Source organism: Kryptolebias marmoratus, linkage group LG21, assembly GCF_001649575.2.
Source record: "Kryptolebias marmoratus isolate JLee-2015 linkage group LG21, ASM164957v2, whole genome shotgun sequence".
NCBI lineage: Eukaryota > Metazoa > Chordata > Actinopteri > Cyprinodontiformes > Rivulidae > Kryptolebias > Kryptolebias marmoratus.
This window is the reverse complement of record NC_051450.1, coordinates 7041409-7067677: the sequence shown is the minus strand read 5'-3', so window position 1 is coordinate 7067677 and position 26269 is coordinate 7041409. Positions and strand designations below refer to the sequence as shown.

The window sequence follows — 26269 nt, the reverse complement described above, 5'->3', positions numbered from 1 at the left end:
TTTTCCTAACAGATCTTGCCATCATAAAGAGCAATAAATTTAACTTGCTTCACAAGCATTTTTTTCAGTCAGATAAAAAAAACACATTTTGGGGACATTTTTAGGGCTGAAGGTCATAACATTCATTCACCTTGTGTCACTACAGTCACTTTTTAAATCTATATTTTCTTATAATTTAAGTTGAGGCATAAAACAGGAGTGACATCACAGAGAACTTTTTTTTCTTCTTTTACCCAGAATGCTCTTTGTGTCCTCCAGCTTTCATGAAAAAGCCTCGCTGCTTCTGAGTCATCTCTCTTAAAAAAAAAATCTCCTGTCTTTGCTAATTTCAGAATGCTCCAGTGTTCACACGAGGCTTCCACCGTGCGTTAGTGTCTGCACACGTGTGCCCAAGAGGTTCTGTTTCTGTTCGTCAGTTTGCACATTTCCGTATCGTTTGGAGCAGCAGGATGATGTGAGGCTGACCGTCTCTCAGCTCCGCCACAGTCTCCTCTCATTCATGCCTGCCGTAGCTCGGCATAATGACTCACAGGGGTGCTGCTGGTGGGGAAAAGATTAAATTTAGAACTCAGCCAAGGGTCGTGGTGTTCTCACACACTCAGCTTAAGCTCTGTCTCTTTTTACCTTTCAGTATTTTTCAGTTTGGTTGTTATTGCATGAAAACAAAAATGGGTAAAATGTTTTTACCTGTGTGTGTGTGTGTGTTTATCTGCACATAAGCAAAACTATCTCATTAATCACTGAACAAATTTTAATGAAATTTTCAGAACGAAATCCCTGGGCAGACATCGACAACTGATTTTAGAATCAGTCCCATCCAACATGGCTGCCACAAGTAAGCGACCTTAGCAACACAGAAACGGCTACAATTCTGCCAATTTTACAGACATTGAGCTCAAATTAGTTGGGGTCATAGAAAAAACAACAAGAGTGCACACTGCCTGTAAAGCCCATTGTTTACATTTGTGACGTAGTGGAGAAGCTAAGATGGCGTCCAAAATGGGCAGCTGCTCACAGCAGACAATAATAATAGAGATCTTTAATTGACAACCTAAAATAAATCAATATCCCCTCTAGCATATTGATTGTCATATAATCTAAAAGAACCCCCAAGTGTTAAAAAGTTGATCAGAAACCACTGTTGAAGCTTACTGTTGTGTAGTTTTAAGTACTACAACCTTAAATAACAGCAAGCCCAACTGCATCTGTCAAAAAATATTTTTAATCTCTTTACACTAACTTATTATGACTCATAATTAATGTCAATTTAATAAAACACTCATGTAAAACAGCTAGATCGTATATAAGGAAGATATTTGTTATGTATAATGATGATCTATACTAGACTCAAAGTCAGTTACTAATTAATGACTTACTTCCAATGATTTCAAGACTTTTTAACTAGTTGATAAATTTGCAACTAACTTTTTTAACGTGTGTAAATGTAGGCTCTAATAGTTGCAGCTAATTGCAGTGATGGGTGTCTAATTTATACCTAAGCTTAAAAAGTAAATTTTCAGACTAATTAATAATTTGTACTAAACTGTAGCATGATTTAGTCTGTACTAGACCTTGTACAGCAATATATGCAACAATAGCTACTATCTATTAGCCAATTCTGTAATTAACAGCGATTACATCAGATTTATACGTTACTTTAACTGTTACATTATTAGCCTAAATTCTGGGATGTCAGATCATACTGGTTAAAAAGAATAAATCTGCTTACTTGTAAAAGGACACTTTTTCCCTTTTTTCCCTTCTGTTGCTACATCCATAGCACACACAACGTTCCGCCATTTTTACATTCTTATTATTGACATTGTTATATTATTTACATTTTATTGTTATTTATATTTTTATACATTGTCAACCTTACTCTGGGCTATTTAGCCTAAATTTACCATAACATCAAGTTCAGACGTTTGTCCATTTTGGAAATGGTTGCAGTTTCTGCAGTGCATCACAAGACCACTTGACCAGTGCACACTCCAGTTGTTTTATATAACACTATGGTTGGAATAGCAGCGAAACATCATCCCCAACACATGTTTCTATGGTGGCAAGGTGTGCAACATTTTTCCTTAAAACATTAGTGTTAGACGTCAGCATCAACCGTATTTTTCTGTTAGGTGGCTTTCTGAGATATTTCGCTATCTGATTTCAGCTTTTGGAATCCACCCAAGTCAAGATGGCTACCACAGCAAAGCAACAATAGCCGTCACAAAAATAGCTAATGTCTATTTTGATGAATTTTTACAGATATTGAGCTGAAATCTATGGTGGTAGTAGCTGAGTCATTCACAACATACTTCAAGCGCCAACAGATCATGCAAGGTCTCGCACAATCACAAGATCTTGAATAATGTTATTTTTAATGTTTGACTGAAATGCCTACAACTCATTTCTCATCATAAAATGATTTTAGTCACAAAAGGTGGTAGGCATACACGTTCTATCAAGAAATGTTAGTACTTTAATTTTTCTGTTCTTTTTTTTGTCTTCATGCACAGCCCATTCTCTAACAAATATGACTACCTATTACATAAAACTTTGACTATCTTTAAAAATTCCAGTGTGCCCCTCTTGCAGTATTTATCCTTACAGAAATAACCTCCACAACAAACTGTTGGTGATACATGCGTCTTTTTGTCTGTCAGTTCACACCCACAGTTGACTCTGATATCCGGTGGAGAAAAATGGGCTCGTTTTAGGCAAGACTGAAAAAAGGAAAGGCCTAGCATTCCTTGATGGAATGCCTGTCGCCCGCCATCTTTAAACTAAAATCATCTCATGCCGAGAAATGATGGAGTTGTAGCTGTTTTGACCAAACCTTGAAATGTCGCTATGTCGAATCTCATGAGATCTTTCCAGATGTATGAGTGCTCAGAATACATGTTGTTAGCAGTGCTCAGCTTGTACCACATGAAACTTTAGCTCAGTATATGTAACGTGGCTGAATTTGTTAATTATTAGCTGCTTTTTAGCCTCTGTAGCGAGCCTGCAGTGTATATTTCACCTGCTAGCCTGCTAGCTCTTGCAGATTGTTGCAAACATTTTCTTTTTCAGAACAACATTACCTCTGAAAGAAAGACAGATGTTGCTTCTCTGGTAGACAAGCCAGGACTGACTGTGTTAACGACTAGATAATATGTGCAACCAGCCAATAATGTTGTTTTTTTTTGTTTTTTTTTATCAAGCATGAAAGTTTCCCCTTGGCTAGCATACGGCTCAGAGTATAACAGGTCCGTTATTGGAGGGGAGAAATAAAGCACAATTTGTGCACTCTGTCTTTTCTCAGTCAGATTTTGAATTGACAAAGAACAAAGTGTTAAGGCCAAAGAAGGTCTTAAATTATTGCTGTCTGCTGTCAAACCTTAAAATTAACACAAAATTAGCTGCAACTTAGTCAGTTTTACATATGTTGGGATAAAATTTGGTTTTGTAGCAGCCAAGAGTCATCCTCAACACATACCCCAAGCACTACTTGCATGACTTTTTTGCTTAAAACTTCAGGAATAACTGTTGGAGTCTGTCCTGTTTGTCTGTTAGCAAAATGTCTCATGAATCAATTAATGGAGTAAACCAATGCAAGACGGCTGCCATAGCTAATCAACATTAGCCAACACAAATGGTTACGACTCTGTCAGTTTTACACATAATCTGCTGATATTGGATGTGGTAGTAACTGAGAATCATTCAAAACAAACTCGGACATTACATGAGATTCTGCTGAACGTTATTTTCAAGGTTTGGCTAAAACGGCTACAAGAAAAGATTATCTTATCCTAAAACTCTGGCATGAAAGGCAGTGGGTGATGTGCATTCCTTTAAGGAATGTTAGGCTTTTAATTTCTTTTGTGTGTGTGTGTGTGTGTGTGTGTGTGTGTGTGTGTGTGTGTGAAAAGTAGCATGATAATAAAAATATTTTTGTGGCAACAGCAGATTTAAGAAATCTTGGCTTCCTGCACTGTTGGTGCTGTGTACTTTAAGCTTGGACTCCACAGATTCCTTTTTAGATGGGGTGGGGGAAAAAAAAGGACATCAGATGCAGACATTCCATAAAATATGAATTAGGACTTTCACACTGTGTCATGTTGTATTCAACACCTCTGCTGTAAAATTCCAAAGGGTTGTGTATGTGAGGGGAGCTCAGGGAACCGGGATGACGCGTTGTGGACGTATTGGCACTAGATCAAAGATGCACATTGAACTCCCCGCTCCTTAGAAACAAAAAAAAACCATACAGACGTACGCAATATGACAAGAGGATCACAGATACCTAAGGAGCATCTGTACTAGACTGCTAAAACCAGAAACACGCATGGCTCTACTGCAGCTCTGCGGCCATTTGTTGTTCAAAGCAGACTGACTTAGATTCATGCCCTACTAAGCAATTTTGCTCATCTTTTTCCTCTGTGTTCCCAAAGCTAGTCAAAGCTGGGGCTGTGGGGGTGGGAGTGCTCACATTTCCACATCCACGTCTCCGAAATTGGGACAGTGCTGGAAAGATGAGCTGTGTGGTGACTACTCAGCAACTGAGTCACATGATGCTTGACAAACCCTATTAGATGCTTGTTAAGAAACGGACCTGTCAGCATCTAAAGCCGCGCCACAGTCCTCCTGCTGCCTGATGGGCGAACGAGGAAAGGGAAGGCAGTGGTTTAAGCAGATTAAAACAAGAACTCCTGGGAAAGGCGAGGAGAAGCTGCCTCCGTGGCTATGATGTTCCTTCATGAGTGTCTTTCATCAAAATGCCCTTTTAAAAAGCCTGTCTTTAGTTAGACTGCTGGAGCCAAAACATGACTTGAAAAGCTGCCCCAACAAATCCCACCTCCTGGAAGTCTGAGTGACTGTTGTAGGGTGACGTTCCTTCACAATCCTGGCTGACTAAGCACCTGTTTGGTGATTCATTGTGACAGGAGAGGAAGCAATTATTTCTGTTAAAGCCGTACAGTCAAAGAAAGAAGTCTGCCTGCTCAGGTTAAGTCAGTGGCTCTTAAACTTTTCATGCCACACCCCGTTTTGGAGGGGAAAAGAAGCATTTTCAGCTCCCCTTCGACTCAAGTGCCACATGCACAGAAACCCAAAAACATAAGAGAACAGCTCAATATTATTACTGTGTTTAAAGCTGAAATGAGTCTATTTCTCCTGTATATCTTTAAAAAAAACAGTAATAAAGTTTAATCTGTTCCAAAATCAAATGCACAAACAAGGTATTTGGCAGAATTGTTCAGAAATATTAGTAATGAATGATTTAACTGTATCACAGTTTGTAACTTTTATAACAGTTTTTTGTCATGACGTTTTCTTATTAGAAACTCTCGGCTCACATGACTGGAGTGGCAACGTCAAAAAATTAGATCTGCTTGCAATTTGTTAGGCCTGAATGCCCCTCAAGGGCTCATGCCCCACAGTATGAGAAGTCCTGGGTTTAGAGCAGTGCGAATGACCCGAGGCAGCTGAGTAAATGCTTCTGTTCTGACCTAGCGCCAACATGCCTCCTGAGTGATCTGATCACAAGCGAACAGTGCGCAATACAGGTGTGAAAGCTCTCAGAATGGATTCGGATCACATTCACATCTGGTCACCCCTGGATGCATTTACTCACAGTCATTTAGCAGCAGAGACACAAGTCAGACCTGGGACACATTAACACCTGGATTCCTCCTGGTTGTTAACAAAATAGTAACAAAAACGTCCCGTTGAAAGCATTCAGCAATCCTTTTTTTTTTTTATCTTAAGTTTTTGGAACTGATTGTTAGAATCCTTTTCAGGACAAATGGATTAGTGAGTTACCAGAGATCTCTTTGGATGAGTTTTGATGTTCATGTTGGTTAGTTTTAGAGCTGATTGGATCTACAGAGGTCACAATGTTGTAAAATGCTGATGTGTGACCCATAGTCAGCGTTTTTGAGCAACAAAAATGGAAAAACATGTTACTGTTGAAGTAAAACCTTCCATTCCTGTTGTTGTCAGTCACAATGCTTAGAAGGAATCGTGTATGCAAGCACATGGGCAAATAATAGAAATTTATTTCCCAAATATTGTGGTCAGAAGGTTTAAAAATGCTGGAAATTTATTTAAAACATATATACACATACACAGAGAGAGGCTCATGCTTCATTGGATCTGACAGGATGAATGTTGCTGCCAGGTCTAAACAAGGCCAGTGTGTTTCTGTGACTCCTAACACCAAAGGGTTGTGTTCCTTGTACATGCTCTTTACAACATCAGTGTAAAATACACCAAGTCTCTGTTGTGGAACAAATAGGTTCTGCAAGTTAATCAATACAGTTCAGTTTTTGTTTATATGGCTCCAATTCACAACCAAAGTCATCTCAGAGCACTAAACAAAAGAAAGAACAAGTCCAAATCCTAAATTGAAATTAGTCCAAAACAGCTCCCGATTCAAATCCAATTACAGTCAATTGATTATAGTTATGGTACAATACATTTACATAAAAGTTATCTACGAAGCCAGCAGATTGCACCAAAGCATCACTTCTTTCAATCTTTCATCCTGAGCAGCACATTGGTGACAGTAGAATGGAACAACTCTCTTTTAACAGAAAGAAACCTCCAGCAGAAGCAGAACCAGGCTCAGGATTGCAGATCTTGCATCAGGGAGGCACATGCAGGCTCAAAATGTGATTGTTGCCTTTCTGTTTAGAGTTTGCATTTCAAGTGTTTTTTTTCCAGATGCATGTTAGGCTAACTGGCAACTAAGGATCACACACGGCAACTTTGTATTTAGTTTATAAAGAGATGTTAACCACAAAGAGAACTCCTAAACAGAGGTAATTTGGCAACAGCTGAGTTCTGCACCACGTTTATTTGATTTTATGGAGCTTATGTCATTCCCGAAAACTCACGTCTTTGCAGGAAGTGGTTGGCTTTTTTAATGATTTATGAACTGTCAGAGACGGCTTAACAAGAGACTAATCTTTGCAGACATTTTGCGAAACTGTTTTGTGAAAGTGCTTTACGTCTCGGAGTTCATATGACTTGATTTACTGTAAATGCCAGAAATACTTCCTGTTTGTGCTCATTGCAACTGGCGATGGTGTTCGGATAAACACGGAAATGTTGTTTAACCCGTTTTAATTACTTTGTAATTCATTGTTTATAGAGTAATTTTAAAAAAGCCAACGAGTCAGCTCAATGTATTTATTCATTTAGCAGACATTTTCATCCAAAGCAACTTAATAGTGAGGGGAATATTTGGGAAGCAGTTCAGGTTCAGCAGCTTTCTAATTAAAGTACCCTTTAGACTGCAGCTGATCCTTAACACATAAAGCAACAATATCATTAAACCAGATCCTCCTTTTCATCGCAACAAGCACCCCTGTTTCTTCAAATGTACCCCCATCCTTAACTTTCTTTTGTTTCCTTCTTTGCAGGAGTCTACACCTTCGGCCTCTTCACTGTTGACATCTTTGTCAATGCAGGGCAGGTAGTGACGGGGAACCTGGCGCCCTACTTTCTGACGGTCTGCAAGCCAAACTACACAGCACTGGGCTGCCAACAGGCCCTGAGGTACATCAGCCACCAGGAGGCATGCACGGGAAACCAGGACGACATCCTGCGGGCACGCAAGACCTTCCCCTCCAAAGAGGCTGCGCTCAGTGTTTATGCTGCACTCTATCTGGCCGTGAGTTCCTCCTTTCACATCATTACTCTCATCCTATATGCTGTGAGTCAGGTTAATAAGACTTTTAATCATGTGAGTTCATTAAGCTGGCACAGCTGTTGGTTTATTTTCAGCCTCCTTCATAGTTTGTTGGAGTTTTGTCCCATTCCTCCTGACAGAACTGCTGTAACTGAGTTGGGTTGGTTTGTAGGTCTCCTTGCTCTCCTGTCTTTTCAGCTCTGCCCACAAATTTTTGGGGGGATTGAGATCTGGGCTTTGTGATGGCTGCCCCAAAACATTGACTTTGTTGTCCTTAAGCTACTTTGTCACTAATTTGGCAGAATGCTGAGGGTCAATTTCCTTTTGGAAGACCCATTTATGCCTAAACTTTAACTTCCTCGTTAATGTCTTGAGATGTTACCTTTAATATTTAAGATAAAATAAAATTTTATTGTCCACCAAGGTGGAAATGTTCCTTCAGCTCACAAACCATAAAAAAATCATAAAAAAACCACAGGACATGTCTCCAAAGATGAAGGTCTTGACAAGGCAGGACTTGACAGGATTCAGACTCGCAACACAGTAACGAAGTTTTAAGGATTTTATTATGGACAGACTAAGAGCGGGACCAGAGGCTCTGAACAGCACACTCACGTGACCGTCGTGGATCAGGACCAGAACAGGTAAGTCCTCCTTAGCTTGGTGGCTAGGTGCAGACAGGCTTGTCTGAAAGGGGCTGAGGCGAGAGGGAAAGTCCAGGTACAGGCGAAGGGTCGTTACCGGTGGGTCAGAGGTCCGAAGCCAAAACCAGAAAGGGAGAATCCAAAGGGCGAGGTCCAGGTGAGCAAAGCGAGGTCGGCAACGAGAGGTCAGAGTCCAAAGCAGTATCAAGAAGGGAGCAGGCAAGAGACGATGGTCGTGGAACAGGCAAGGGTCGAGATCAGGCATGAACGAGAATATAACGCTGGACATTTACTGGCTGTGAGGCTTTCAATAATCTGGCGCTTGAGTACTGGGAGCTGTGAGTATATATAGAGACAGGAACAGGTGAAACAGATGAGGCTAATGGCGTGGTCATGGAAACTGAGGCGTGGCTAGAAACTGGGAGTAGGAAGTTAAGTGGCTGTGGCATGACTAGAGACAAGAGGCGTGGCAGGAACAGATGGAGCTGTGACAGGTCTTTGTCCTTGTGTGCATTTTTAAACTCTATTCAGCCTTTTTATGTTGCTTTTGGAGTAATGGCTTCTTCCTTACTGAGTGGCCTTTCAGCTTATGTTGGTTCAGAACCTGTTTCTCTGTGGATAATGACTTTCTGACCAGCTTCAGCAGCGTCTTCACAAGGTTTTTAGCTTTTGTTTAGGGATTGATACATCTGCCTTTTGGAAAAGGGTAAAGACCCATTATTATGTGGTTCATATTGTCCCATCAGCCTGTTGACTTCAGACTGCTGGCAAAGTTACTTAGAAGCAGTTTTCCCATAAATCATATCCTGAAATCAAACTGGCTTTATCCACAATACACCCTCATTTTTTAATGTCCTCTCCAGAAAGTATTCAATATGGTTTATAACCCATCCACAGCTATTCTACCTGAGGCTTTAATTGCACTGGATGCTGGAAAAGAATGACAGAGTTGTGTGGGTATATTTGTTTGCAATTTCAGGTAAATTTAGATTTTGGGGGTGCGGAAATATTTCATGGATAAAATTATTATATGCAGCCCTTCAGGTCGCTATCAGAACAAATGGCACAGACTCTGAATGTATAAGAAGTCTTAATTATTGGGTTCAGTATGGAAAAAATGAGATTCCCCCTTTATGGCTGGTTATGGATGCAAATTCTGCTCATCCTCTAGCATTAAAAGCCTTACTAAACTCACCTCTTCACGCTTATTCTTCTAGTCACACAAAGAATGTGATAGTGGCCAATGTCTTAAAAACTGGGTTCAGTTTATGCACCATGTTGGCTGCAAACACTCTGTTTGAGCTCCTAGCAGGAGCTCAAACAGAGATTCCTAGCAGGGAATCGCATTTTTCCTTCATCTTTATTTAATAACACTTTCTCTGTATGGGCTAGGTTAAGCATAAAAACTTGGAGAGATTTAGATGTTGATTGTTTTTGCTTCTTTTCGGCAGCTAGTAAATGAGTTTTCTCTTCCTAAAGAAAGTATTTTCAGATACCTTCAAGCTTGACATTATGGCCGTATCTCATCCGTAGAAGTCTCATTTCTTCCTAAACCCCTCTAATTTTGAAGTGTTTCTCTAACCTCTCCCCTCACTAAGAGGGGTGATTTTTTTCTGTATATTTATATATTTTAACATACGTTTCCTAAATCGCTAACAACACAAATTTTGCATTACATTTTCTGTGGAAAAAGACTATATGAATATATGTTGCATAACATTTATTTTGTTGCTATATTTGTTGCGAGTTGAGGTTGTCTTGCGAAACAGTTCACTAACTAAATCAGAGGGACTGATGCCTTTCGCACCCACCTCCACCCCCATCTGAAATAATAGTATTTTTAATTTTAACTATGTAAAAAAATAGCAGACAGACTGGTACACAACCTTCCTAGATTTCTAATTTGATTATAAGTAATAATTCCGCAATAATACTCCAAATTAACAAAGTAAAAAAAAAGCTGGTAAATACTTCTAAAAAATATAAAACTGAAGAAGTCATGCCTATATATATATATATATATATCCCTCTCTGCTTTATGGCTGTACCATTACCTCTAGAAGTCACTTCATTAGTTACATAAGATCCACCTGTGGCTGATTTAAAAAGCTATAGACCAGTAATGCCCAACCTGCATGTTTTACTTGTTTCTCTGCTCCAACACATCTGATTTCAATCAGTGTGTCATTAACAGGCTTCTGCAGAACATGAAGAGGTAATTTAACCACTGTATCAGGTGTGTTGGAGCAGGGAAACAAGGAAAACATGCAGGATAGTGGCACTGGAGGACCAGGATTGGACTCCACTGCTATAGACAAAGACTATAGGCCAATCATGTTGGAGAAAATGTCTTGTTGTATATCTGCTCTCCGTCTTTAGTTTTCTGTGTTTGGTTCATGTTTGGTCTGTCTGCTCCAAGCTGCTGACAGATAATTTATCTTCTAATTTCTGTCTCACAAATGGATTTTCAAACAGAAATCTGTTGGACACAGCAGGTTTTGCTGCAGCTCACATGAACTAAATAAGATCATGTGAAGTCTAGCGTTAGTATTGGCTGTATGAATGAGCTAAAACCAGCACAATGTGTTCATAGATCAGAATTCCCCCATCAATGAGACCCAAGCTCTCTGCACCTCTGATCTTATCTGATAAACAATATGATGAACCTACTGACAACCTGTCCTACCCCATAATTGCAAATAAGCAAAAACCTAAGCACGAATCACCAGCAGTTATCTTAAATTACATTTAAATAGTTTAAATAGTTGAAAAACATACAGAACAAAACAATACATATCTAGCTAAGTAACTAAGTAATTTACATTATTTAATTAGAGGAACTACTTTTTCAGTGAATGATTAGATTATTTTTTCCTGTTACCGTAGAAGAAATTACTTTCAAATCATTTCTTATTCTCCTAAACCAATTCTGTTACTAAATTTATACTTCACATGTGAAAAACAAATGTAATATTTTCAGGGGTTTTGATTCCTGCTGATGGTCTGCTTTTTTTTTTAAATTGCTGAAGCACCCATAAGCCCAGTACAGATTTTGGACTGTCAGTGACTCCCTGCACAAAGGGGGGGAGCAGATTGCTTCTGTTAAGTAGGTCATTTAATGGGTGTAAAGTTCAGCAACACACACACTCACAACCACTCAGCAACACACACACTCGCAACCCTGAAGCTCTGAGGAAAAGACGATTACTCCTCTTCAAATGAAGTCGTTGTCTTGGTCATTTCAGCAATGTCAGACCTAAACACAATTATCCTGCATCTTCTGAAGCTGAGATTTAATTGATATTACACTTAAATTAAATTCTAATGTTGGAGTGATGCTTAGAAACAGCTGAATATTTTGGCTTGAATTGATACTAAAAGGTCACGCTGTAAGTAGGAACAGGAATAAATCACTAATAATGGTCTCACATCATTTTATTGTGTCGCTCAGGCATGTTGGTTTTAATCAACAGTGTATTGAAAATAAACATGTTTAGAAACGAGTTTAAATTTGTCTTTTCTAAACCAATGATTCTTAATCTACCAGTTTAGCATCCATCTGTTTCTGTAGCAGCTGCGCAAGGTCATAGGGAGCTGGTACCTGGTAGCACTTTATAATAACTACACCTTATTTAGCCTTATTTAATCATTAATAAATAATTAATTAACACTGAAAACATCATTAATCAAGGATGATTCATTCTTAATAAGTTATAAATTAACACATTTATTCATGCTTTCCCCATGAAGACTAATTACTTTCAAAACAACATATTCATTGTTTATTCATCCTTAAAATCTCATGAAATTACTATTCTATATACTGTGTATATGTACGTAAATGATCATATAAATGTACTTTCACACCATGTGTTAGACATGTATTAATGGTTAGAGAATGTTGTAATTAACTATATACTTATCCTGCAGTGTATTAATAATAAGGACAGTTGCTAGCAGTTAGTTAAGTCTTTTTCTGAACACCTCTAAACTGGGGACTATTTATGCCTTGTTAAGTATTTGTTAATGTAGATAAAACCTCGAAGATCCACAAGTTCCTTCTCACAAAAATACTTAACTAACTAGCAACTGCCTTAATTAATAATGCACTGCAGGTCACCAGTCAATCACAGGCCTACAAAGAGATGACCAACTGTTCACACTCACATCTTTGGCCAGTTTAGAGTATCTGATTAACTTAACATGCATGGGTTTGGACACCAGAGTACCTGGAGAAAACTACTGCACCCTTTAAAGCTTTAAAAACACAGTTTTATGTTGCAATTTTCAAACACTCAAATTTTAGAGAGAAAGATGGTTAGGGGAAGTAGAGCACCAACGACGCCATATTCAAAGCCACTTAAATTGTCTTTTTTCCTCACTGTGATGCCTGGTTTGAACTTCAACAAGTCATCTTCACCACATCTACATGCCCAAAGACGTCGAGTGATTGGCTGTTTAAATATTTGTGTTAACAAGAAATTGAACATGTGAGCCTAATAAAGAGGCTAATGAGTATAAACTAGCATTGTTTTTGTATATCTGAATGCAGAAATATACAAGCTTTGCCTAAAGCTCTGCACTTTTATTTAGCTTTATTTTGGAATCTATTTGGGACAGAAGTGGCATTATTTTACTTAGCATCGTTAGTTTTGTTACTTATAGTTAACATAAACATACGTTTCAAATAATGTAGTTGCCAAAACCTTGATCATGATTAGCACAAATAGCCCTGTGAAAGGATACAGCAATAACTGGAGGAAGAAAAAACTTTTATGTCTGGAATGTTTTGAATACTGTCTTCAAAGGCCCATTTTCCACAGGCTCAACTCGGCTCTACTCAGCTTGACCCCACGCGGATTCTGTCTTTCCATTGGGTGGTCCCGCCCACTTTCAGTTCGCTTCTTAGAACCTCCTCTTCCGAGGTTCCAAATGAGCTGGGCCGAGCTGAAGATTTGACACTGGCAGACTTCAGATCAATGATCTGCCAGAGAGCGACATTAATCACGAGAACGTCTCCTTCACAAGAAACCCACCCTTTTTATAACCTTGCAACCTTCTTTTTTGTTATTAACTTTAAAAAAATATCCATAATATATAGCAACACAATAACCAACACTGGTACTATGAGAGTGTGTAGATGTTTCTGTGCTTCTTGACTGATGACAGAATTCAGAGGGAGCTGGACCAAATTGACTTGATTTACGGAGGGCAATCGGTTATATAGAAAATCAATTAGGCCATGCAGAACTGAGTAGAGCCAAGTTATGGCAAATCAAATTGTGCTGTGATGGGACAATAGTAAAATGGCTATAGATCAGACCCTCCAGGATTTCGCGATGTTGCGATCGCAACTATTAACGCAAAATCAAGCAAACCCCGCAAAATCGCAAGTTTTTGCAATTTTGTCCAAAACACTGCAACTTTAACCAAATATTTATTGTTTCTAAAGTGATTCACCATCATTTCTGCGGTCTAGTGTCTTCTTTGTGGGTTTGTGTAGCGTGGAATACAAAATAACCCCAAATAACTCACGAAGAAGATATGTGACGTCACATAAACGCAAGTCATCCATCGACAAACACTTTGTGTCTGCAAAACATGTGAGGAGAGCTGCAGACGAGGGACAATCCAGAAATGATCATGAATGTCAGTTTATAAGATATCAAAGTTCTCAAATAAAGAACCTTTTGAGAATGTCAGTGTTTGTTGGTAATTTTCTTACAAAACTAGTAAGTATTTTTGGTTTTTATATTAAAAGTTATGGGTTTTTATTGATTTTAGTAATAAAAAAAAATCGCAACTTTTAGGAAAATGCCCCGCGAAATCAGTCATTTTAGTCAGCAACAATCACAAAAAATGCCCGCGAAATCCTGGAGGGACTGATAGATGAGAAAGTGGCCGGGAACCTGATATCATACTTACACTTCTTCTGGATAGTTAAGTTTTACCTTGTTCTTGGAGCTCCTCTATGGTCCGGGGGAGCAAGTCTGAGAACCTCACTAAAGTATTAAATTGGTAGTAGCAATGTGGAGTGGCTCAGGAGGTAGGGGTTTGTCCTGTAACCAGAGGGTTGCCAGTCAGTTCGAGCCCCTGCTCTGTCTCTCAGCTGTTGTCCTTGGGCAAGACACTTCACCTGCCTTGCCTACCAGTGGTGGTCAGAGGGTTTGGTGGTGACAATGTAATGCCAGTCTCACCTCTGTCAGTCTGCCCCAGGGCAGCTGTGGCTACAATGTAGTTTACCTCCATCAGTGTGTGAATGGGTAAATGAGTAACTGTAGTGTAAAGCACTTTGGGGTCCTTGGACTAAATGAAGCACTATACAAGTGCAAAGCCATTTGGTCTTTTTTTATTGAATTATTAATCAACATTGAATAGACCCCCGTTAATTTGCCTAGTCTGAGGCTGAGCATAAGAAAAGCATGTAGATTATTTTGAGGGAAATTTTCCTATTTTTAACAGAAATCAGAACATAAATTTACAAAGGAAGCCTGCTGTACAACATGAGGGATAAACACAGATCACATAACTGATCTAAGTAACATGGGCTCTACAGTCGTGCTGTTGTCTTGAAAATAAAGCTTATTCTATCAGTCTGTAGTGATGACGCATTTTGGCATATCTGTCAGGAAGCACTTTTTACAAGATACAATAAATGTGACAAGTAGTTGTCTAAGAAATTGTTGACCATCACGATAATAGCGGTGTTCTTGAGAACCTAAGAGAGATAAAATGTAAACAGAACATCATCTTTCATCTTTTTTAGTCACAAAAAAAGCAATGTGCTGTGCAGCCATTTTACGCTGCAGCTGAAAAAAAAAGAACATGTTTGTTGTTTTGAATAATAAGTGGTGGAATAAATTAATTGAAGAAAGAGAAATGTGTTGGTTGATCTGGCCTTGGTGGAGACTTAGCTCCCAGCTGAAGAATACAATTAGGTCCTTGGAGGCGATCTGCAGCTTCAACACAAGCTTAGTGATTAGGGCGAAACACAGAGATTCCTCCTCTTGTATATAGGTCTCTCTGCTCCTTCGCTCTTCTAACACATTTTACAATTCTGGCAATAAATCAAGGCCATATTTATTATTAACATACATGAGTCACAGTTGTTCATTCCATTTTTGTAAGGTGCAATAACAGAAAGCTTTCAGCTGAGGAACTGTGGAAGAAAGCTGTCCTATTTGAGCTCTGGGACATAATTCAATCCTTGTTGTTGTGCTGTAAGTGTTGTGTACACCAGCTAAAGTTGGGCCATTGAACCAATAAATCAAGCATCAGCGATTGGAGCCCATCAGGCAGTAGATTGTTTTCAAGGATGATATTTTCCATTTTTATTTTTTGTTAAATGTGTCTCTTTATAATATAGGCAGCTGTATAAAGAACCAATAAAAAATATTAATTGTCACTACTTTGTTGTTTGAAATAACTTCTTAATGGCTCTAAGTTTGAAATATGGACTCTAGTATGATTTTATTTGTCATAATTGCGGGTTTTACTGTCATTTTTTGCCTTGTATTGGCTTCTGATTTGTGGTGTTTTGTATTTCTGGATAGTTTAGATGTTTGTAGTTAGATAATTTTGTCCTTGTTGCCTTGTGTCTCAGCCTGTCTTCCTCAGCTCTGATTGGTAGACAGTTTCACACAGCTTTGTTCCATCCAATAATCAGCTCACCTGCTACTCACTAATTATCCATCTCAGTCCAAATATGCTCCTTGGTTTCACTTAGTCTAGATCAGGTCCTCGTCATTCACATGTTCTGTCCTTCTGGTCCTTGCTTTGAGTTTTTTCATTTATTAAAGAACTTCGTGATTCGACTTGCTCACATGTCAGAGTTTTTATTCACTAACACATGACAATAACCATAAATGACCATAAATCCAGACATAAAGCACACAAAAAAAAGATAATAATAGCATAAATAGTAAATGGCTTGTGCTTGTATAGCGCTTTATCAAGCCCAAGGACCCCAAAGCGCTTTACACTACAATCAGTCATTCACCCATTCATAGCACAGAGAGCTTTTCCTCAGTGATCAAATGTAGAGTTAATTATCACTGTGACATGTCAGCTATCACTTGTTAAACATAGACTCTCCGACCCAGAACTGGTTTCACACATCTGGTCCATTTCATGTAAATTTATGTGAAAATGTATCTTTCTAATTCAAAGTTATATTTTTTTCCTTGCAGATGTACGTGACGTGCACAATCCAGGCAAAGGGCACTCGTCTGATCAAGCCAGTAATGTCTCTGGGCTTCGTGTGTCTGGCTTTTCTCAATGGTTTGAATCGTGTGGCTGAATACCGCAACCACTGGTCAGATGTCATTGCCGGCTTTATCATTGGCACGGCTATCGCCACTTTTCTGGTGAGTCTCACACCGTGTATTTTTGTAAGGAAAAATTTAAATTGAGTTTAAAAAAAAAACAGGAACCATTCAGCAAAACAGATGTCAGCTGCTTCACAAGAAAGCTAAAACTTCATTATTGAAGAAGTTTGGTTATTATTTATAAAGTCTAATCCAGCTTGTATATGTAAGTGGAGCTGTAGATTTTCAATTTAGCATTATCAGTCTTCTGATCAGCATTTCTGTAAATGCTATTAGATTGTTTTTTTTTGTTTTTTTTTACCAGGAGAGAGAACAAGTGAAGTAGGCCACAGCCCAAACAAAGCAGTTAGGGCATTAGGGGCGATATCCTCTCCAGTTACTATAGATAACAAAGCAAGGGTACCTCGAGATAGTTTTCAAAAGGGTTGACCATTTCAAGGTTCCTGACAAACTTGGTGTGTCACACCAAAACCAAAAGCCTGAACAGACTTTCAGTTTTGTTTATTTGTTTTTTATGCTGTTGTCACATATATTGTATGCTATTTGAAAAATACAAGATCTGAGAGAAAAGAAATCTTGTGATAAAGGGCTACTTTTTTATTTTAAAGTTGGAAATGCTAATTGATTACAGCACAGTCACAACGCACTGAAGCTTGTCTAAATGTTTAAATTGATTAAAAATATTTATGAATATAACTTCCTAAGACCATGTATTGTGATATCAGGACATGACTTTCTGTATCAAAATATTTTATTTTGTTCAATAAGACTTGTTGTCTTTATTCAGGGAGACTAGCTTTTAATTTTTCAAACTGTTTAATTACTTGTTCAGAAACACTTCTGTTTACGAGGTTCTATAATTCTAAATAGTTATGGGAAATTAAAAATCCACACATCAATACCTGAAGACTCAGGCCGTCTGGCCAGAAAGGACCAGTGAGGAGGTCAGCAAATTTGTACGGGTGGTCATTGCCCTCTTTCTTGCAGACAACACTCCAACAGAGTGTATTTGCAGTCAAAATAATGTCTAAATTGAACCCAGATTTTAAGACAGGCAACCACTATCACATTCTTAGTGTAACTAGAAGTAGAAGAGTGAAGAGGGGAGTACAGTAAGGCTTGCAATGCGACCAGATCAGCAGAATTTGCTTCCATAACTACCCATGATGGGGGTAATTCATTCTCCTCATACTGAACCCAATAATTCAGATTTCTTCTCACAGTTGCCTTAGTAGTACAGCTACAATTTAGACATTATTGCAGGAGCACATTATACAGTTGCAGTACATCCATCATAGCTACAGCCACCTTAGGAAAAAATCGATACACACATACAGTGTGTGACCTAAATGTTTGGATTGTGCTTTAAAACAACTTGGGAATCTCTCGGTTCTTTATTATTTATCATTGTGTCATAATTGTTTTGGTAGGTGGTGTGTGTGGTCCATAACTTCAAAGGCAAGTTACTGCTAAGTGATGATCTACCAGCAGAGCAGCAGCCCAACACAGCCATGTTGAACATGGGCCGAATGGAGAGTCCTCTGGAGAAGTACATTGCCTCACAGGTTCGTCAAAGTGCTGCTGTGTATTGTTGTGTACGTGCATACAGTAAAGTTTAATGTAAGTTGCATCTTTTTTCAGTGTCCTGTTTTGCTTATCAGAATATAACAACATGGCACACCATATCAGTATATTTATTTTTGACCAAAAAGCTAAAGCATTGACTGAAAAACTAGTTCCACCCTAACTGCTTCCAAAGGAATTAACAGTGTAAGAAGTGATCGGGTGGTGTTTTTTAAATGCAACTAATTTCACCCCTATCTCCACTACTTGATTATCGGATTTAAACCAAAACTAGCCATTGGCACACAAATGTGCGACTGTCGAAACGTTCCTACCGAACAGCCAGTCGAGGTAGTTGGCTGTCCATCCTGGTTCTGTTTGAGGTTTCTTCCTGCTAATAAAAGAGAATCATTCTTTGCCACTGTCAACAACATGCTGCTCAATGTAAGGGATTGCACCAAAGTTAAGATTTGGCTTTTTTAGATAGATAACCTTTGCTAATTGGCAATTCATAACATACTGTATGTGAATGTATTTTTTTGTAAAGGAATTAATTGACTGTATTTGGATTTTAATCTGGATCTGGATTGGGTTTATGGGTTGGACTTGTTCTTTTCTTTTGCACAGTGCCCTGGGATGACTTTTGTTGTGCCTAGGAGCTATATGAAAAAATGAAAATCAATTGAAAATTATGGCTTTTTTTGTATCTCCCACTTAACACATGCACCTTGTTACTCCAGGAGACAGATGATGAGGATGAGGAGTCTTGCTATATTAAGGAGTGCCTTCAAGCCTTCCTGCACTGGCTGCAGGGTCTCAACTGGGTTCAGTATCTCAGAAATAAAAGGCAAATAAGCTTCAAAGTGATTTTGATCCTGAACTTTGCCAAATCTCTGGACATAACCTAAAACTGTTTCTGATTTTTCTTTTACATACTACTCATATTGGATTTTACTAGCTGGTCCATTCTCTATGCTATGCTAATCTGATTAAGTCTATGTCCTGTGAAGCACAACAAAATGTTCATTAACTTCCACACTCTTTCATCACATTCAACAAATACTATGATGGCTTCTGTAGAAAGTAAGCCCAATTCAGACAGACTCTAACCTGCAATCTACCACAGATGGTGGTTGTGGATGAAGCCAGTGACTCACGGGGCTGCGACTAGTTAAAAACTCAAAACTGCAAGAAAATAAACAATTTGTTGTTGCAGTCTCGCTGAATTTTGAGTGTTTGCGACTTTTGAAATTCACTGTCTATTTTTTGTACACAGTTTGGAAAACTGTATTCTGTGTAGTGCACATTATTTTATTGTCCACCTCCACTCACATCATACCCAACTTTGTACCCACTTTGGCAACAACCCCCACATTTATTACTTAATCTACTTGAGTACACTTTAGAAATGAAGACAAGCGGAGTTGAACCAATTATTTTTTTTATATTATCATAAGTGTGGTTTTAAGACCTAAACATTCGGGGCTGTAGCCTTGGATGTTTTCTGTTATAAGGAGAGCTTTGTTGCAAGTGTCAAAATACAGCTCTAGCACTCTAAAATGATCAAAACTAAATTGAGACCGATTTAAGATCCCCATAATTCTGACTGTTTTGAGAGAAAATTTGTCGACTCATGCAAGGAAATTAAGAATGCCTGCAAATGTTCTAAGACATTTTGGAGATTTCCTCATGAATGATGTTCCCCAAGTGGTGTCCAACCCAATGAGATATTGGTTTTAGTTATTGTACTTTTATCTAGTTTTTTTTAAAACAAAAGTTCTCCGACTTTATAGCTTCTGATCTGCTAAATAACATTGACAAAGACTTGCAATCCAAACTACTTCTAGTAGAAGTATGCTGCTGTTGTAAAAGGAAGACAAAGGGTAGATCACCTGCCATGCAATGTGCCAATATATCCTCCCCCACCTCTTTATTAAAGACTAACATTTAGGTCATATTACACCAAGATTGGCAGTCAGAGAAGAAACAGTAGGAACATTAAAGTTCAAATCTGTATTTTGCTGGCCCACCCAGCATCTTTATAGGTTACATAGTTTTCTTTTCCAGAGAGAATTGCAATAAAATCTTATTGATGCTATCAAAAAGCATGGATGGCAATCTGCCAGTGGAATGCTGGAACTATACAGTAATTCCTAAATCATGCTGAAATTAAATTTTGCAGTACTACTGTTGTTGTGGTTGTAATAGCATAGGAGACAGTGGTTTAAACTTAGGAAATTTAATCTAGCAAATGCTGATTTTTCATTATCTCCATCTAACGTTAACATTTTTTTAACATAATCAAATTTTTAGAGTAGTACCAATTAAATGAAAATATATAATGTAAAAAAAGTGATTGCATAAATGTTCATCTCCTTTTAAAGTGACCTTCCTAACTAAAATATTGAAAACTACAAGTCAGGGGATGGATACAACAGGATTTCCAAGGCCCTCAACATGCCCGGGAGTTCTGTTAAATCCATCATCAAGAGATTGAAAGAATATGGGATATGTGTAAATCTACCAAGAGCAGAACGTCCTCACAAACTGAAAGACTGTGCAAGAAGGAGAACAGTCAGAGAGACCACCAAGACACCTGTGATATTCTGAAGGAGTTCTGAATGTGTCTTAACGTGTCTCAAAATGCCAATAAATAATTTTTGGGGAAAAATCTCTTTCAAGTACAGCCATGATCTCATCAAGTGTTGGATCTTGTTTTGGTAGAGTGTAAAACAGACACTGTCCCTCTGGACCTAAGCAGTGTAATGGCACATCATCTTGCATCCAGCCTCCTCATGAGTTTATGACGAGCATGTAATTGTCAAAAAATTTCTGCCACTTAGTAAATAGTACAGCAGGCTCACCAGACTGATGCAGGAAAGTACTCAGTACTGGAGTGCTCATGCTCATCAACAATTTTGTTGTGGCAGTTGTAATGAAATAGCAGATGACGATTAAAACTAAGTAACTTTATTCCAGCCTTCCGCTGACACTCTGTTGTCAGAATTCAGCTCTCCCAGTTGATTTTACTCTCCTTTTAACGCAGTCTCTTCTGCCTTAAGCTGACATCAGTCGTACCCTCTGATGACAAATAGCAATACCAGCAACAAAACAGAAAAAAACAAATGTATTCAGTGTAAACTGAAGAACACAACATTGCTTAAGGTTAATTTGACTGAACATATGTATCACTAAAATACCAGCTGGTACTGCTACCAACACCAAAAGTATTTGTGCTTGTGTTTTCAGCACTAAGCTTTGTTTGATTATTTATGAAAACACCTGGATGAAAGAAATGTTTTTGACATGTTTTTACAGCAACATTATCCCAGTTAAATGGAAAGGGAAAAAAGGGTTAAAAAGTCCAGACCAAAATAAACCAATTCTTAACAGAAACCAGCTTTTAAATCCATATTGTTGCTAATTGGAAGTATAAGCACAGCAACATCAAACAAGGCTTTCCAGCCAAATCTGACACTGTCCAGAGAATTTGGTGTGTGTAATCTGCTTTCTCTCTTGATTCTTTTTATAATCTCTGATCTGATCCTTTTAAATCCAAGTCTTTTAGCAATGTGTGTGCATTTATAGCTGCCTTCTGATCTTCTGGTCTTTTCCAACCAAAGGAATTCCATTTACCTGTATAACATGTAAAGCTGTGATCTGATGATTCACTCCATAGTTTCCTGCTGACAGAGCCAGCGCTCAGTGGCCTGACAAACAGCAGAAAATCTCCCACTCACCTCGGTTATGATGAGCTCAGAGCAAAATTGCTTCAGCTAAAAATAGCACAGCCTCAAGATGCCTGAAAGCTAAACAGATCACGGTGAAGGAAATGCCAAGGAATGAGGTGACTTGTAAACATGAAAAATGTACAAAGTATTTTCCAAAAAACTGTTGGGGTGTTTCAGCAAATTATAAACACAATTATATATATATATATATATATATATATATATATATATATATATATATATATATATATATATATATATATATATATAATGTGTGTGTGTGTACACAATAATGGTAGAAAAACATCAAATGATAAAACAAAATTTTCTTTTTAAAAATAAATCTTCTAATGTTGAATTTGTTTTTAACAAGTTCCAACTGTATATTACTAAATTCCCATTTTGTATTTACAAGTCTAGCCCATTTTTTTAAAAAAGAAAAAAAAAAGATTCATTTTTGTCATTGTAGCTTTAACCTATTTGTCATCATTCTCAATGCCTTCACCACACAAGGTTGTTGAATGCTGGTGATAAATTGCCTCATGAAAGTTGCGATTACCTTTGACCTTATCAACTTGTGGTTGTAAACATATTTTTGTTGCTCTTGCTGCTGTATCAATATTCAGAAAATCTTCATGACATCTGATTAGGCCTGTCAGGGTAGCAAATTTTGCTTGACGATTCATTGTCTCAGAAATTATTACGATAAACGATAATATTGTTTGGAGGCCGTTTCAAACTAGTGTAATGATAATAACATAATAGTGCAAGTACATGCTCTCAAAGATTAATAAACTTTACTTTCAAAATAACACTTGACACTGGAACTGGAACACAAAATAAACAAAACAACCGAAAACAAAAATAAAATGGACTCTCAGTCTCCGTTAACAAATAATGCACTTTAATAAAAACTATCGGACAATGTACTTTCCTCCTAACTGACATCCATTCTTGTTTTGGTGGATGTCAATGCAAATGTAGACATGCTCAGGAAACTTGCAGGAGTGAAACAAAAGACTCATTAATGAAGAAATACTTAACAGGTGCTAATAAAAAGGGAATTCAGAGAAGATAATAAAACCCAATCCAGTCTTAAACAGACGGCCTAGAGGCAAGAATTGTAAATGTGATCAAAACTTTATTACAACGACAAAAAGGAAACTTGGCATAACATATGCATGTTTTCCATATAAAATATGGAGAAACAAAAAAAGCACAAATAACAAGTGATAGAAGTCGTAAAAAACATGCACAAAAATCTGCAACTTACAAGGGAAGATTTACATCACGAATTAAACAGGAAACAATGCAAATGCTAATCAAACACAAAACAGGAGTTTGCTATAAAACATGGAAATGAGGCAACCTAACAAAAAATCCTTACAGAAACAGGTGATGTCTAGAAAACATAACAGTATTTTAAAAATCTTAAGATACTCCCACCCTGAACTACTGGCACATGCCTGTAATAGTACAGACCCACTACTTTGATGTAAAAATCCCCATCGAATCTGTGTAGGACCTGCAGCAAAACTATAGATAACAGACTCTCCAGTGCAGAATGGTGCCTGTTAATGGTACATGTTATTTGAACAAGTGGTTCCTTTAATGCAGTAATTCCACTTTTAAAGGTTCTGATTTATACATCTAACTTCAATGCCACCACCAGTGCGTGTTTTTAGATGTGAGTAGTCTTAACATATGAACAGAGAAGAGATGGTCACTCAAAGCATTTATAACTGACATTTGGAATGGGGTTTTAAGTCTTTTAGGCCTTGCAGTGATGGCATAATGCTGTTTTTCTTTAATGGAAACCTGACTTTTACAGTTTTTCCTTTAAGTACAGACATTCATTAAACAGTGAACTTTTTGAACAGTATGCTAAACACACACTGCAAACTTTTCAACACAGATATGTTTGCAAGTTATTTAGTAATCATTACAAATTAAATTGCTGTTTTTTTCCTCAATATTAGATCTCAACAATGATCTCAGAATATTTTAAACATAGAATTAACATAAAACTCCAAAACAGCATTACATTTGTTAACATTCAAACATTTGATATGTCAGTTTATTGTTGTTAATAAACTATTGTTTTAAGAGAATGTTTAGTTAAGCTAAGAATGTTTTCATACGTCTATACAGTTTTTGTGGATATTCTTAGCAGTTTCTGGCGTGACATTACAATGTTCTTATTAGAATTGTCTAAATGTATTTATTTATTTTTAATCCATTTAAAAGAATATCCAGAGTAGTGTAGTGGGTCTATGGAGTTACCTTTTTATTTACAGTTTGTTGATTTGATTTACTTTGTTTTTAGTTTATTCTAAAGAGCACATTAAGGTTTTTCCACAGAAACTGCTCCTTTCTGCTCCTACCAGCTGCTAGTTAAGGTAGTATCTCACCGAGCTGCGACTGTTGGCAACATTTCTCCAAATCATCTTGAAACATTCATAGGGGTTTTCAGTTTCCTCACGTGAGTTGCAGAGGCTCGCAGTCTTGTTTGAATTTTAAACACGTTTAAAAACAAAAGTGTTGCAGAGTTGTTGCGGGTGTCTCAAACTCTGCTCAGTTTTGCAGTTGGAATCCATCTTAAGAGCACTAAAGCTGTAGTTTAAAACCTGCAGAGGAGATCTCTTGTGGCAAAAGCATCCAAGGCTACAGTTCCAAATGTCTAGGCCTAAAAAACATACAGATGATAAATAATTATAAAGAAACTAGTTCAAAGCTACCTATCTTCATTTTTACTGAACTCCAGTAGATTAAATCATAAACATGGGGGTACCAAGATATGATTTAGGTGGGAGTGGGGTAACAAACTTACGTTCATGACCTAGAGTTCACCTAAAATAAGTGGATTTTTTTTTTTTTTTTTTTTAAATCGTCATGCGAATTGTGGGAAGTTCGCTGGTCACAAACTCTCACAATTCGGTGAGACCGAAACGGAAAATTCACCTATTTTATTTTCGTAATTTTAAGTTGCCAACTGTTGCCACCCAGTGAGATTCTACCTTTTAAAGAAATCCATTGTAAAAATGTTGGGATTTCTTGAATGATTTGAGTGCTGCTGTGGTTTGAAGTGTATTTGAAGAAATGTTTTGGAGTTTTCAGTCTTGTGTATTTTGGAGCACTCTATTTGGTTGTACGGAATGAGATCCATTTTAAAGTTTTTACAATCACAATTCAAGAAAACATACTAAAGCTTTGAACCAATTTCTAAATTAACATATTTTATATATAATAATTTGAAACCCCTGTCTTTCTACATAAAAAAGTAAATGTACGAAGTAGCAAGCTGTAATATTTGTTGAGTTTAGCTGAAAAGCTACCTTCTTTGAGAGTCAAAATCTTCAAACATTTTAAGGACATATAAGGTTGAAAATAATTTGAATTTTTCTTCAAAGCCTTTCTGGTTCAAGGTGAGATTCTACTTTGAAAAGTGTTGATTTGTTTTTGTCCTCTCCTACCCCTAGAATCACATCGCCTTCGCTGAGGTCACATGACGTGGAGTCCGCTGTCTGGCAGACCCATTGGACATCCACGCTTTTCACTGTCCAGGCCCGTTAACCACAGCGCAGCACTAAGTCCATCCTGTGTGTCCGGTTTGTTATTGTTCTATGTTGTCTTTATATGGCCCCACTTTTCATGTCCAGGTCTCTGTACCCAAGGAAAAAAAAAAGTGGAGTCAGTAACTCAGGCTGGTTCTACTTTCTCCATCTATGCACCTATTCAACAATCCACCTCCCATGCAGGGCTTTTTGTTGTGAAGCAAATCCAGAAAGGACCACTGGGAAACTGGAAAAATCAGAACAAGTAAAGAACTGAATGCATCATGTCTGGTTTTATGGCTCCACTAATATGCCAGCAACAAAGGTTTTGAATCAGTGAACACCCAATCATTAATTTCTATTTATTCTACTTGTTATTTAATTAAATATTGCACTTGATTATTTGTTTAAATTAGTCAATGACTTCATGTTGCATTGTTCCTTTTTTTTTCATCCTCTAACTGTGATTAGAACAATGTTACACTGACTATAGAGCCCTTATTTATAATACAAACCAAGGTCAAACTTTGATAAACTGTAGAAAATGAATTTTTTGTTCAGTATATACACTCCTGATAAAAATCTTAAGACCAGTCAAAAAATTGCAAGAGTTTGCATTTTGCACTATTGGATCTTAAGAAGGTTCTAAGTAGAGCTTCACAATGTTAAAAGAAGAAATCAGCGTAAGAGACAAAAACTTTTGAGCGGGGAATTAATTGAAAACTGCATTTACACTCAAACACGATTTTTTCAGCTGATCAAAAGTTTAAGACCATAG

At 37.6% G+C, this 26269-nt stretch overlaps 1 protein-coding gene across 1 annotated transcript in view; it reads left to right on the top strand.

Moving 5' to 3' along the window:
• The window catches only part of plppr5b (phospholipid phosphatase related 5b), a gene marked incomplete at its 5' end in the record, with an annotated part of 33940 nt that extends 14305 nt beyond the window's left edge, over positions 1-19635 (top strand). The window contains 4 exon segments of the mRNA XM_025005482.2: positions 7404-7654; positions 16506-16682; positions 18074-18208; positions 18947-19635. Of these exon segments, the coding sequence (XP_024861250.1) occupies positions 7404-7654; positions 16506-16682; positions 18074-18208; positions 18947-19114 (731 nt within the window).
• Positions 19636-26269: the final 6634 nt, after the last annotated feature.